Source organism: Macaca nemestrina, chromosome 17 (genome assembly GCF_043159975.1).
Source record: "Macaca nemestrina isolate mMacNem1 chromosome 17, mMacNem.hap1, whole genome shotgun sequence".
NCBI lineage: Eukaryota > Metazoa > Chordata > Mammalia > Primates > Cercopithecidae > Macaca > Macaca nemestrina.
Window position 1 is genome coordinate 6258458 of NC_092141.1, and position 14836 is coordinate 6273293.

Sequence of the window (14836 nt, forward strand, 5' to 3'; positions counted from 1 at the left end):
TCTCACTGCCACTGCAGCATGGGTGTCCCCGGCATCCCCTTCCAGGGATGTGTGCAGGTGACCAGCCTGGAGAGGCCTCTGCGGTCACTTGGCCCTGCTGTTTCCCACACAGGACGCTTTCTCCTACTCTTAACGGACTCTGCGGACACACTCCAGAGATGGGGCCTTCCTCCCTCTTAGGATGACAGACTTTATCTTGAGATAGCTTGCCCCGTTTGAAAGCTCTTCCTTGAATTTGCTAAAATCAAACTTGCCCTAAGGGATTTCTTCTCTTTGGCCCACAAGGACCTTGTCTCTCAGGACACTTGCCAAGGTAGAGAGGCCGCTCTGAGCCCAGGGAGGGCAGAGCTGGAGAGGAGGGGTGGAGCCCATGAGAGGTAATCCAGCCTTCCCAACTTGTGAGTTGGGGGCAGTGGAAGAAAGCAGTGGTCAGGCTGACGCCAGGCTCCTGGCAGAGCTGTCTGGGTGGACAGTGGGCCATTAACTAAGAGAAAATGGGCAGGAAACAAACAAGAGGGAGGTGTCGGATGCTCCGTTGACTCAGCACTGAGGGGGAGGTTGCCTGCAGCTCTCATCCCCCGGGTTTCTCTGAGAAGTGGCCTTGGCCAGGAAGGGAGAGGTTCCCCTGGCTTTTCCTAAGGGTGGGCCCGTGATTCCTGGGCCTCTGGTCTCAGCCATGCTTCCCTTTCTGCAGGCACCTACGTTGGATGCTTCAGTGATGATGGCCACGAGAGGACTCTGAAAGGAGCTGTGTTTTATGACTTGAGAAAGATGACTGTCTCCCACTGCCAGGATGCGTGTGCGGAGCGGTGAGTGCTGGGTCCTGGGCTGTTGATTCCACTGGGAGGAAGGTCCAGGGACAGTTCCAGAATGACGAGGCATATCAGCTACCAGTTGGCTGTCATAGCATAATTAGAACACACTGATCAGATCCCAGTTGTCCAGAAGAAAGAAAGTTTGTTGGCAGATGGCTTGGGTGCTGGGAGCTGGGTGCTGGGTGCTGGGTGATGGCCTGGGTGCTGAGAGCTGGGTGCTGGGTGCTGGGTGCTGGGTGATGGCCTGGGTGCTGAGAGCTGGGTGCTGAGAGCTGGGTGATGGCCTGGTGCTGGGAGTTGGGTGCTGGTGCTGAGTGCAGGGAGATGCAACTTCCAGTCCAGCCATAGCAGGGACTCAGCGTGTGGCTTTGGTGAGTTCTTTTCCTTCCCTGGGACTCCATTTACTTACTATGTTTTACAATCGGATAAAGGGCTTTAACTGAGACTTCTCTGAGAGAATCTTTCCAGCTCTGGTAGGAAAAGTATTTTCACCTTGTGTATATAACAAGGTTTACTTTTGCTGATACTTCCAGCTCACCCAGTAGTTGCCAGACACTTGTCATATGCCAGGGCAATGGTCCCTAATGTCAAGGCCTTCACAATTGACTGTGTGTGTGTGTGTGTGTGTGTACACATCTGAGAGAGGTGGGTTAAACAGAATCAGACTTCACCCTTCACTTATTTATCCCACAGATTTTTTTCACCTTTGTTATGTCATATAAATTCTTTCCACAGTCGGCTAGGTAGCAATGGGTTATCCCCATTTTACAGATGGAGAAACCGAGGCTGGGGAAAGAAAAGACAAGGTCCTTACGGAAACATACGTCATAGTCTAGATAAAGTGGAAACAGGATGATACATTCTCTTTTTAGTCTCCTAATAGATCAGGAAACTGAGACTCGGAGATGGTAAGTGACATTCAGCGTCTCACCGCTAGGATGTGGTCAAATGGGGACTTGAAGCTTGTGTTTGGATTTTCAGTCTGGGCTTTTCACATCTAGATCCACTGATTTGAAAGTATTGACTCCTTTCTGTAGTTGGAGTCCTGTGTGATTCACTGTGGGTTCCATTTCCAACCTTTCTTTACCTATGGTATTACAACTAGGTAAAAATAAGTAGAGAAATGGCTGTGGAGATGGGGGCTGTGAATAACAAGACATGACATGTGGCAGGCAATTCAGACCAGCTCATGGCCACTCACCAGGGTAAACTCTTAAATTTTTAGAGTTGTTGTGAGCCCATTATAAAACTATTGGTAGCTTAAAATCTTCTACAGTGGGAGTGTTTACACCAAAGAAATTGGCAAACAGTACAAACCAGAGCTCTCCCGGTCACATACTGAGAACCAGTTTACAGGCACATCACAGATTTAGACCCATTATAACCTGTAACCAGGCACCCTGCAGGGCAGAACTGAAGGCTGGCGAGAGGGAGCAATAGGGCTGGTTCCATTCGTTTATCACAAAGGAAAGACTGTTCCCTGAACTTAGCCAGGTGACCCTTGAGTGTGGCTGGAGACTGATTCCTAAGACCAGCCATAGGCTGACGCCTGTAGCCCCTGTCTGCCTGTTCACCCAGACCCAAACTCAGCTTCAAGTCCAGCCCATATCCTGACTCCAGACCCAGTTGCCATTGCATGACCATGTAAATCCTCTCCACAGTCTGCCAGGTAGCAATGAGTTATCCCTCTTAGGCAGATGGAGAATCTGAGGCAGGAGAAAGAAAAGACAAGGTCCTTACTTAAACATACTTTCTAGTCTAGATCAAGCTGAAACAGCCTGCAGTTTAGACCCCAGCCCTAGCTCTGGGCCAAGGTCCGGACTCACCCAGGCCCTGTCTCCCTTCAGGTCCTATGTCTACGCCGGCTTGGAGGCCGGGGCGGAGTGTTACTGTGGGAACCGGCTGCCAGCGACGAGCGTCGGGCTGGAAGAGTGTAGCCATGAGTGCAAAGGCGAGAAGGGCTCTGTGTGTGGTGCTGTGGACCGGCTCTCCGTGTACCGTGTAGACGAGCTGCAGCCGGGCTCCAGGAAGCGTGAGTGGGCCAGCCTCTCCCTGAGCCCTGTCTATCCCACTCCCTCCGGCTGCCCGTCTCCCACAGCCTCTCATTCCAAACTACCTGGGGCAGAACCTGTGCTAGCCTCCGCCCTCCCTTCCCTATTGCCATCACTGGACAGGCTCCTGGCAGGGCGGGGATGGGGCTAGGGTCCATCAAAGGCTTAATTGCTTGAGTTCCTCACTGAAGCATACCTTTGCTTGTCCCCTGCAGGAGAGAGAGACTGATTGGGAGGCCTGAGTGTGCCTCAGACATGCTGTGTGGCCTCCGGCAGCTTACTGCCCTCTCTGAGCTGTAGTCTATTTTGCAAATTGCAGAGGGAGACCTAGATTTCTTTCTTTTTAAAAAATTTTTATATTTTATTTTTTATTTTTGAGATAGAGTTTCACTCTGTCACCCAGGCCAGGCTAGAGTGCAGTGCCACGATTTTGGCTCACTGCAACCTCCACCTCTCAGGTTCAAGCAATTCTCCCGCTTCAGCCTCCCAAGGAGCTGGGATTACAGGCACCCGCCACCACACCCAGCTACTGTTTTTTTGTATTTTTAGTAGAGATGGGGTTTCACCATGTTGGCCAGGCTGGTCTTGAATCACTGACCTCAGGTGATCTGCCTGTCTTAGCCTCCCAAAGGGCTGGGATTGCAGGCGTGAGCCACGCACCCAGCCGGGAGACCTAGATTTCTAGCAATGGTGTGAGCCAGACAATCAGAAAATTCCCTAACTATAAAGCACCTAGAAATGCTGCAGAACATTTAGCAAACATTATTGTAAATGCATAGCTGAACTAGCAGGAAAGTAAGACAATCCCTTGGATCCAGAAATGAAGAACAAAGAGCCACAGTGGAGAGAGTTACAGATATGCTGTGTGGCCCTGGGGCTCAGCGGAGGGAAGCCGCCAGGCTGGGTGGCCACTCAGTTTAGATCTTAATGTCTAAGCAGGATAGGGAAGGAGGCCTTGGGCTTCTCAGGGCAAGGAATTGGATTGAAACTTCTGTATACAGTGGGATTCAATTTCACTGAAATGTAAATCAGCGAAAGTTTAGATTAAAAAAAAAAAAATCTCCCACCCATTCAGAGAGTTAGAACAAAGCTTGTCTGTCTTGACCTGAGTTCAGGTGAAGATAAACGTCTTCCTAAGAATTTGTAACCACCGCACAGGCTTGCATTTGTATGCATTTGGGGGTTCGAATTTATATGATCTGCCTGAAAGTTTCAACATGAAAGTTGGCTCTGGGTCACCTGGAGGTTCTGGCAGAGCCAAATGCAGTGTCCCCTTGAGAGCTGTGCCACCAGCCCAAGCGTAGGGGTGCCCAGCGGCGAATGCTCACTGAGTGCTGAGTTCAAAGTGGTGGAACTCAGGAGGAAACAGTCAACCAAGCTGACACGTCAGGCAGCAAGATTGGACTCCGAGGAATTTCAGTGCAAAGGGCTAGCAAATAGAGATGGCCCTGAAGGGGCCCAACTCAAAGGAGGAGTTGGAAACTCAGATTTGTCCTCACTGCAAGATGATGAGCACAAATCCACTTCCTCTAATCACAGAAGGCTCCTTGATAAAATAATAGGGCTGTGCACCATTGCACATGCTGGGGACCGTTCTTTTCATGGTTGGGAGAGGTGGGTTGGGAAGGAGTCAGAGCCTGGGAGACCACCCCCACCACTGGCAAGGGTAGGGCAGCAGTGATGGAGGCAGAGGCACAGCCCTGGGTCCTGGCTTGCTGACTCATGGACACGACCGCCTCTGGTCATGCCCTAGTAACAGGGCTCCAGGAGAGCTGACGAATTAGTTCAAGAATGGGGCAGAGCCCAGGTAAAGAGGTATTGGATCAGCTGGGCGTGGTGGCTCATGCCTGTAATCCCAGTACTTTGGGAGGCCAAGGCGGGCAGATCATGAGGTCGGGAGTTCGAGACCAGCCTGACCAACATGGTGAAACCCCGTCTCTACTAAAAATACAAAAACTAGCTGGACGTGGTGGCAGGCATCTGTAATCTCAGCTATTCAGGAGGATGAGGTGGGAGAATCACTTGAACCCAGGAGACGGAGGTTGCAGTGAGCTGAGATCATGCCATTGTACTCCAGCCTGGGTAACAGAGTGAGACTCTGTCACACACACACACACACACACACACACACACACACACACACACACACACGAGGTGTTGGATCAAAAGCTAAGGCTTCACAGGGGTTCTGGGAGGGCTGTCCTAGCGGGGAATGGGTTTTCCAAGCAGCACAGAAGCTGAGCCCTGATAACCGTGGCTGAACCTAAAAGCCACCCGGGCTGGCAGCTATCTGTGGGGTCCCAGTGCCAGGGAGAGCTGCTCCGTGTTTGACCCCAGCTGACCGGTGCTTCTTAGGTGCCTCTTGCATTCAAACAGGATGTGTCTGAAAGCTCAGGGGTCCAGATGGGGCAATGGGGACAGGGGTGGAGAAACTGACAACACACCGTTTAGCTTACGGTTCACCAGTGACACCATTAGCTCGACAGTTTCTCACCTACTCTGCCAGGCTCTGACCTCACCCAGGGGTTCGCCATGGCACACGGGCAGAGTCCTGTCCTGCCACTTGGACATCCAAATAGGCTTCCTGAAGACCAAACTGCTCCATGCTGGCTTATTGGAGCTTTTATTTCTTTGGTTTCAAACAACATTCCTGCCCCCAAGTAAGACCAATTCTATATGTGGACTCCTGGTGGCCCTCCCAGCCCCACCTGCCTGCCTAGTCATTGGTTCTGAGAGGCAGTTGTTTTGCTTTAGGTCACCCATGGATTAAGAGACAGATGGTCCAATCATTCAAGCCAGCCCTAGATCTGGAGTTGGCTGGACTTGCTGTCATGGTTAGTGTTGAAAATGGTGTCCTAGCTGCCCCTGTGGACAGGCTGTGGAGTGCCCTGTGAGGTACCCTTGCCTTCCTGCCCCCTTCTTGAGGGGAGGAACTGACAGGATCAAGAGGTGACCAGGTGACCACCATTGTGAGCTGCAGCTTCTGCCAGCAAGGAACATTCACAAGGAGTAAGACCCATGAATGTGCTCCCCAGATTGGAATCAGAGTGGGTTCTGAGCAAGTCATCAACGTCTTCACCTTGGAGGCATCATTCTGCCCCAAGTGGCCCTCAGGCTCCCTCCTGGGGAGTGAGGGAGACCGGACTGTACCAGGTGACAACCTGTGTCCTGAGAGTTGCATCAGAGGCAGCCAAGGCTTCCTTCTTTAGCGGCTCACGGATCGCTCACCTGTTGCAGTATATGCAGTGCCTTCGTGCTTTATCTCATTAGTTCATTCATTCGTTCAGCACATAGTGGGTGCCTGCTGTGTGTCGGGATCGGGGCTGGGTGTGGGGAACACAGGGGTCACCCAGGATGTAGCCTCCCCTCAGGAGCTGTGTTCTGGAGGCCCCGTGGCCCCCTTTTGTCCCTCCCTGTGTCCCGGGGCTTGCTGGAATCTTGATCCGTCCCCCATCTCTGGATCATGCCTGCCCTGCTGACTCTCCCCATTGTCTCTTCTACCCCTGTGGAGCTGGTTGAGGACCAGTGCCCAGTCCATTGCAATGTTTGTTCTTTGAGGCTCCAATCATGCCAAAGAACAGGAAAGAGATTTGTGAGCCCAGCACCTGCCACCACCCTCGACCTTGACACCAAAAGCCAGGGCAGAAACATGGTGGTGGGGAGACGCGGCCCCATCAGGGGATATGCGTGGGTATACATTGTTCCTCATGACAACCCTAGGAGCTACGCTGTATGTAGCTGAGGAAATTGAGAGTCTGAGCGCGAGACATGGCAGAGTTGCAGAGCTAGTCACTGGCAGTGCAAGGACTTGAACCTAAGCACTTATGACCCTAAGCCCTGGTGTTTTCCTCACACTAGGCTGGTGTCTGTGCCCTAATAGGTCGTGCCCTGACACGTGGACCTCAGTGCTGTGGTCAATTGAGATGAGCTTCCAGATCCAGGGTTTGGTCCTACTTGGCGGATTCTGGCTGGTGAGACGGTTTCTGCTTGCACCACGTGGTGTGGCAGCTAGAGAGCCGGGGGAGATGCTCAGCCCTGGGAGACCCCGTGTGGCGAGGAGCATGGGTAAGAATCAGGATGCCGTCTAGAGAAACCCTGACGAGTCTGGAAGAAATATGAGCAGTTGATGCAAGAACATTCCAGAAAGTTCGTTCAGCTCCGAGGAAGCCAGCTAGGGCACGGGACATTTCCACCTGGAGGTTCTACAGAGCAGCAGGAGGCTTGGCTGGAGGCTTCTTTGTAACATGGGCTTGAGGAGTGTTCCTAGAAATTGAGTGAGAGTTCGAGATCAGAGAGAGGCAAACCTTGCACAGAGGCAAAGCAGTGGGATGACTCCAATGGCACGGCAAGAGCAAACCTGGCCGGGTTTCAGATTTCCACGTCTGCTTTTCTTTTAATGCATCTTCTGGGAAGACATCGGATTTTTCACAGGATCAGCCTGTCAGGTCACCTACCATGGAAGGAATCTGGCACCTAGTAAATGCACCATCCAAATTTGTTGAAGGAAGGGAAGGAAGGAAGGAAGGAAGGAAGGAGGGAGGGAGGGAGGGAAGGAAGGAAGGAAGGAGGGAGGGAGGGAGGGAAGGAAAGAAGGAAGGACGGAAAGAAGGAAGGAAGGAAGGAAAGAAGGAAGGAAAGAAGGAAGGAAGGAAGGAAAGAAGGAAGGGCATTATGGAGAATTGACAGAAGCAAGAGAAGGAAGGAAGGAAGGAAGAAAGATATGCATGCATTAGGAGAACTGGCAGAAGCAAGAGAGGGAAGGAAGGAAGAGAGGGAGGGAGGGAGAAGGGAGGGAGGGAAGGAGGAAGGGAGGAAGGGTGGAAGGAATGACTTATGGAGAACTGACAGAAGCAAGAGCTGAGCACTGCCGTTTCAGCCACGTGGTCCCTTGTAGGTGACCCTGGACAGTCAAGGTCCTGATGCCTGGTTTCTCTTAGGAGCTCAGCATGACTATGTCCCACCCAGCGCCGTTTTCCCTGCCTGATTTGAAATCTGCGCCTCCTCAGTTTATTTATACCTGTCTCGGGACCTAAAGCCAGCATTTTCCCTGGTGCCAGGCACCAACAACTGGACACCGTCTCTTACCAGAAACCCCTCTCTTTCCCCGCAGGGCGGACCGCCACCTACCGTGGGTGCTTCCGACTGCCAGAGAACATCACACACGCCTTCCCCAGCTCCCTGATACAAGCCAATGTGACCGTGGAGACTTGCTCGGGCTTTTGTTCCCAGAAAGTAAGACCAAATGATCATTTCACAACCCTTTCCTTTAAGTGTGTGTGGTGGTCCCAAGAGACGGGGACGCCTGTGCTGGGCTGCGGGTGTCCACTCTGGCAGTCCAGATGGGAGCAGAGGATGCGGGCATGGGTGGGAGGCAGGCATACAGCAGGTGCCACAGAGGGAACCGGCAGGGAGCCCTTCGCCTCTGTCCGCTATGTGAGGCTGGGTGGGGAATTGTCAGCAAGGCTGACGGAAGGAGCCGAAAGGAGAGTGCCTTTCTGGATGCCAACTCTTGGCACAAGTGTCAGATGTTAAATTGACTTGGTTTGGAAGCCAGAAGATGCTGGCTCGGGACTTGGGGATAGCTGATGGATTTTCTGTTATTGGTGCTGACAGTGTTGGACTGTGAATCTGATGACAGGGGCTGGAGCCACACTTGCATCGTTGGTTCAGTCTGAGCTGAGGAGTAGAGCATGACCCCGTGGAGGGGCAGGGCTAGGCACCGAAGGCCACTGACCCTGCATTGCATGCCAGCTCTGGGGTGGGGAAAGTTGGTCAAGGCCAGAGGGGCCTTGCGAAAAGCAGGGCCAGGAGTGTGTGAAGCAAGGCTGGAGAGACCCAGCAGACTCTGTCCAAGGAACTCTGAGATCTCAGGCTGCAGTCCAGCAGACTCCAGATTGGGGCGGATGCTGTGGCTCTAGAAATGGCCTTCTGTGGCAGTAGGCTTGGTGCTGGGGCTGTTTGACATATGCTGGGGTTGCAGTACCCTCAATGTGGCTTTGGTACTTGGCAATGTAGCACAACAGGGCTAAGGCAAGAGGAGGGCTAAGGCGAGAGGATGGCCTTGGCCAGGATGATGATGACGATGATGACAATCAACAGAAGCTGCCATTCTTTTTTTTTTTTTTTTTTTTTTGAGACAGAGTCTCGCTCTGTCGCCCAGGCTGTAGTGCAGTGGCTGGATCTCAGCTCACTGCAAGCTCCACCTCCAGGGTTCACGCCATTCTCCTGCCTCAGCCTCCCGAGTAGCTGGGACTACGGGCGCCCGCCACCTCGCCCGGCTAGTTTTTTGTATTTTTTTTTTTTTTAGTAGAGACAGGGTTTCACCGTGTTAGCCAGGATGGTCTCGATCTCCTGACCTCGTGATCCACCCGTCTTGGCCTCCCAAAGTGCTGGGATTACAGGCTTGAGCCACCGCGCCCAGCAAGAAGCTGCCATTCTTAATCACTCATTCCATGCCAGGTACTATTCCACGCGCTTTATGGGTTAACTCATGTAATCCTCCTACCAACCCTACAGCGTAGGTGCTGTGATTATCTGCATCTTCCAGGTGAGAAAACAGGCAGAGAGTTGGAGCTGTGTGCCTGAGGTTACACAGCTGGTAAGTGGTAGGGTCAGGATTTGAACTCAGATAGCTCCATAGTCTGCTTGGGGTTGAAGGGTGCAGGGGTGGACTTCAATGAGAGCAGATATGACCAGACCTGCAGGAGCAGCACAGCCTTCTGCTGCTGCACCCCCTACTCCCACTCTCCCTGCTTCCCGTGTTCCACCGCGCTCTGGGGACGCCTCCCTTGGAGGGGACTGGAGAATAAAGCCTTTCACATGTGCTTTCTTCCCATCCAAGTGCATCCTTTGAAATGGTTCTCCTGCATCACCAGCGTTTCTAAAGCCACAGCCAAGGATGTCTTGGGCATCAGGACACCCACGACACAATGAAATGAGCCACGAAGGCAGTTTGTTGATTTGCAGACATCTGGCCTGGGGACCTCCTCATCCTGTCTCCTCCTCGTGGGAGCAGAGCGATGGGTAGAGGCAGCAAGGATGCCCGCTCAGCTGCCGGCCCTGCTGGTGCTCTCAGGAGGATGAGCCACCCTCCCAGGGCTTCCCTCGCACCTGTAGCTCAGAGCACTTCCCTTGAGAGGCCCTCTCGTTGGAATCAAAGGAACTCTGTGGGCCAGACCAGGCTGAAAGCAGGCCGCCCTTGAGCAACCAGTTTGGAGACGCCTGCTGTGTGCTGGGCAGGGCACTGGGAGCCTTCCTGCGGGGGATTATCTGCTTTGATCCTCCTGGTAGCTCCCAATGGGAGATACTCAGATCCCTGCTTGCTGCGAGAGGCTGGGCAGGTGTGCAGAGCTGAGAGCCTTCACACACAGGCACAGAGCGGCCGGCTTTGCAGGCCCTGCTCCTGACGCCACACACAGCCCGTGCTTTTACATACTGCTGCCACTTGGTGTTATGGAAGGGGGAAGAGACAGAGAAGACGAGGAGGAAGAGGAGGAAAAGAAAGGGGTGGCCATTGTGGCCATGAGCCCTTAGTGTTTCGGACTATTTTTAAATAGGAACGTGCTTACTTGGAGCACAATGAAGACGCCAAAGGGCATAGCAGGGAAGCCTTCCTCTCACTCCATGCGTTTCCTTGCCTGGATTGTCCTGGCTTCTCATATCTACTTCCACAGAGACTGAATCTCCAAGCAGCCGCATCCTTGCCCATTCTGTAACCAGCCCCGCAGCGGGGAAGGAGCCGCACCTGCCCTTCTGCACCGGACCCTTCACTGGACAGCCTGTCTCGGAGATTGTCCCGCAACGCGACACAGAGTGCTTTCTCATGCTTTTTTACCATTACACGGATGTCCTATCATTTATTTAACCAGTTCCCTGCTGTTAAGCATTTCGCCTACTTCCCGCCTTCACAAACAATGCGGCAAAGACTGCCCGTGTAGGTACATAGATCACTTTGTATGAGTGAATCTGTAAGAAAAATATTCCTTGGAGATGCTGGGTCAAAGACTGAGTGTCTTAATCATTTTGGTAAACTTTGCCAAGTTATCCTTGGCAAGGATTGTATTCACTTTATACCCCGATCAGTGATGTGTGAGGGGGAGGCAAGGCACCCTCATAACCTGTCTTTTGTGTGTGTTGGGGGGTTCAAAGCAGCATTTTAGGTAGATGCCTCAGTTTTCTGGGGCTCCTCCCTTTGGGTACCTCGTTAGGGCTCAGAAAGTTCTTTTTTTTTTTCTGCTCTGATGCCCAGGTTGGAGTGCCATGGTGTGATCATAGCTCACTGTAGCCTCTGCCTCCTGGGCTCAAGTGATCCTCCCACCTTGGCCTCCTGAGTAGCTGCGACTACAGGCACACACTACCATGCCCAGCTAATTTTTTTGTGTATTTTTTGCAGAGACGGGGGTCTCACCAAGTTGCCCAGACTGGTCTTGAACTCCTGGGCTCAAGCAGTCTGCCCTCCCCACTCCCAAAGTGCTGGGATTACAAGCATGAGCCACTGTGCCCAGCCAGTCCAGAGAGTTCGTATTTGTAATTACAGACAAGAATGTAAAGACTTAAAACTCTTCAACTTGTATTTTCAGCCTTTCTTCGTATTTACTGGCATAAATCCAGATCGCTGCAGTTTCACACTGGAGCACGTGCCGGCAGATACACGCAGGCTCTTGGTGTCTTGTGCCATTACACCTTAGCACCTTGTCCATCTCCCCTCACCGTGCATTTCAAGGACAAGTTCCCTTCTCTGCTCTGGTCGGAGCAGTCGTGAGTTGTTTGGGTCAGAACTACACGGAAAGGGCATCCAGATTGCTCAGAAACAACCTCTGTCCTCCGCACTCACCACACTGGGGTTGGTGCTGACACCAGATCCTTATCCGGCCGCCTCTGCGTGGTGGGATGGGGCTGGGAGGGTGGCGTTTCCTGAGTTCCATTGTTTAGGGCTGCACCATTTGCAGCTGTGAGGAACAGCGTCATCATTTCCAGCTTTAAAGTTTAACGTGGGTATCGGCCGCACATATTCAGTGGGACTTGGCAAAACGCAAGTGCTGAGACGTTGGGTACAGCCAGGGGCAGGTGACTGTCACTGGAGGCAGATTAAGGGCAGTGCCTGAAGGGGGTGAGGAAGGCTTGGAAGGAGGCTGAGAAAGGAAGATGGTTGCAACTTTTGGGAAGGGTTGGAACTGGAGGATGCGGGGCGGTGTCGGCAGGTGGCTGAGGGGATTGAGGAGTGTGTTCCAAGAGGAGGTAACTGCTGAGCAGGAACGAGGTGGCGGGAAAGCAGCCCAAGGGGCCCAGCGTGCAGGGTTACTTGGGGTGCTGTGAAAGGTCAGGGGGCACAAATTGCAGAGTGCCTTGTGATTTAAGAGTTATTAAGAAGTTATTTTAGGCAGATTGTACGGTTCTGGGTGGAAATTTTCCTGTAATAAGAAACAACCCCCAAACCATCTCTTTTCTAACAGAAAAGGCGGCTTAAAGGGCCGGGCGCGGTGGCTCACGCCTGTAATCCCTGCACTTTGGGAGGCCGAGGTGGGCGAATCATGAGGTAAAGAGATCGAGACCATCCTGGCCAATATGGTGAATCCCCCATCTCTACTAAAAATATAAAAATTAGCCAGGCATGGTGGCGGGCACCTGTAGTCCCAGCTACTCGGGAGGCTGAGGCAGGAGAATGGCGTGAACCCGGGAGGTGGGGCTTGCAGTGAGCCAAGATTGCGCCACTGCACTCCAGCCTGGGTGACAGAGCGAGATGCTGTCTCAAGAGAAAAAAAAAAAAAAAATTAGCTGGGCGTGATGGCGCCTGCCTGTAGGCCTAGCTACTCGAGAGGCTGAGGGAGGAGAATCACTTGCCCCAGGAGGCAGAGGTTGCAGTGAGCCAAGATGGCACCACTGCGCTCCAGCCTGGGTGACAGAGCAAGACTCTGTCTCAAAAAAACAAAAAAAAGAAACTGGTTTCACTCAGTATGGTGATTCCCACCGTCTTTTCCTTGTTACCAGGTGTACCAAGTGTCATAGCCACCTCCAGATAACACCATGTGTTTCGAACATCATGGCGACCTGCATTTGCGTAGTAAAGGGCTAAGGTGGGAGGGCCAGGTTTTTCGAGGGCTACGGAAATGACACACCTGATCAAACCAATCCCCTGGGCCTTATGGAAATCAGACACCGCCTCCTCCAGCATCCCAATATAAGCAGCCACTTCCGCTGCGCTCGGGGGTTTTCTCTTTGTTCGACCCCCCCCTCCCTCTGTCTCTGTATGGGGGAGCTGTTTTCTTCTTCCTTCTTTCTTACCTATTAAACTTTCCACTCCTTAAAATCACCCCACCTGGTTATCTAAACCGGCACGAGACCAAGAACCCTGGTGTTCCTGCAGTCATCAGAGCCGTCTCACTTGGATGCCTGACTCGGGGTTTAGACCTTTTTCAGTGGGTGGGAGGGAGCTACTGTTGGTGTGGCAGGGAGGGGCTGGTATGGCTTGTGTGGCACTTTATAGCTGCAGGTAGGATGTTGTGGAGCAGGGAGAGGATGAGAGCTAATAAAGGAGGGAGTAGGTCTAAGAGACACCACAAGACACCACTAAGGGTTGGAATCCACAAGAGAGGATGTGGGGGCCTGAAGGAAGAAGTGGGAACCTCCAGGGAGGAGGATGAGGCACCTCCATGGATAGGGTTGGGGGTGGGGTGAGGCAGCTGACCTGTCCAATGCAGGAGGGAGGTTCTCCTTGGATCCTTCTGGAGACAGCCTTTCTCAGGGGCACCCTCAGAGATGCCTTGGCAAAGCTGCCGCAGAAGTCGACCTGGGACCTGGTTCTGGAGTTAGGGATTTCAGGTAGGGCAAGAACAGTGCCCTGGATGTCGTGCCTTTAAAACCACTGTCTGCCCAATGGAGCGAGCCTTTGGCTCCCAGACTGTGCATCCATTCTCCCTTGTCTCGCCCCTGGATGTGGGTGTAACTTGAACTCAAACCTTCTGAACGGTCAGCCCTTCAGCTCTGAGCTCTGCAGATGCCTGGCGGGGGATTTGCTGGAATTCTGACTTCACTCTAGAGCAGGGGTTCACAGCCTTGGATCTGTTGGCATTTGGGGTTGGATAATACTCGTGTTGGGATCTGTCTCTGCGTTGTAGGATATCTAGCAGCATCCCTAGCCTCTACCCACTAGATGCCAATAGCACATCTTCCCTCCATTGTGACACACAGTCCCCAGACGTTGCCGTATGTCCTCTGGAGGGCAAAATCACCCCCAGTGGAGAACCACAGCCCTGGAGAGGCACTTGAAGATGCCAGGCAGCCATGCCCAGACATGGCCCATATCCCTGTGGGGCTGAATCCTGGGGAGCAATGGTCTCTTCCAACCATTGTTGAGGATGGAGAAGCAAATTCTGCCTCCAGCATTGAGATCTGATGGATGTGAAATTGGTTAGAAGTTGATCAGACCCAGACCTGCAGAGGCCAGGGACCTCTTTGCAGGGAATGGTATCCTCTCTTCCCTCCTGAATGTTAAGGGTGGCAAGAGAGGTGAATTCGGGGATGTCTGGCTGTATTTGCCTCCTCTGAAGTGCCAAACACATCCTCTTTGGAAAGGCCAGTGGTGTGGAGGCTGCCGGGCAGTCCCAGTGGCAGCTCTATCTCATCCCAATTTGGCCGAAAAACAAGCTCAAATGTCCTGTGATGTGGGAATGGTTAAATTATGCCACAGCCATACAGTGGACTACAATACAACCATTGAAAATGTTTGCAAAGACTTTGATGATGGAAAATTCTCACAGTAGAGTGTTAAATGGGGCAGAGCTGAGCCTGGGGGTAGGAAGCTAGGGGCTTAATTAGAGCTGGCCGTGCTGTGGGGCCAGGAGCAGCAGATGTGAGAGGTGGGGCTTGGAAACAGGAAAAGAGGGGGGAGGGTTCCTTGTCGTGCCCCCACTTTTGAGCACCATCTGAGGCTTATTTGTGGCCCCAGATAAAATGTCTAGTGTTTTTTGCTAC

The 14836-nt window shown here is 52.7% G+C and overlaps 1 protein-coding gene across 11 annotated transcripts in view; it reads left to right on the plus strand.

Annotated features, from left to right (window-relative positions):
• Positions 1 to 14836, plus strand: part of LOC105472700 (WSC domain containing 1) — a 515974-nt gene that overhangs the window by 476978 nt on the left and 24160 nt on the right. For all 11 annotated transcript variants that reach the window (XM_071082227.1, XM_071082226.1, XM_071082225.1 and 8 more), the window contains 3 exons: positions 695 to 809; positions 2663 to 2847; positions 7977 to 8098. In XM_071082227.1, the coding sequence (XP_070938328.1) occupies positions 695 to 809; positions 2663 to 2847; positions 7977 to 8098 (422 nt within the window). The remainder of the gene's footprint in view (positions 1 to 694; positions 810 to 2662; positions 2848 to 7976; positions 8099 to 14836) is intronic.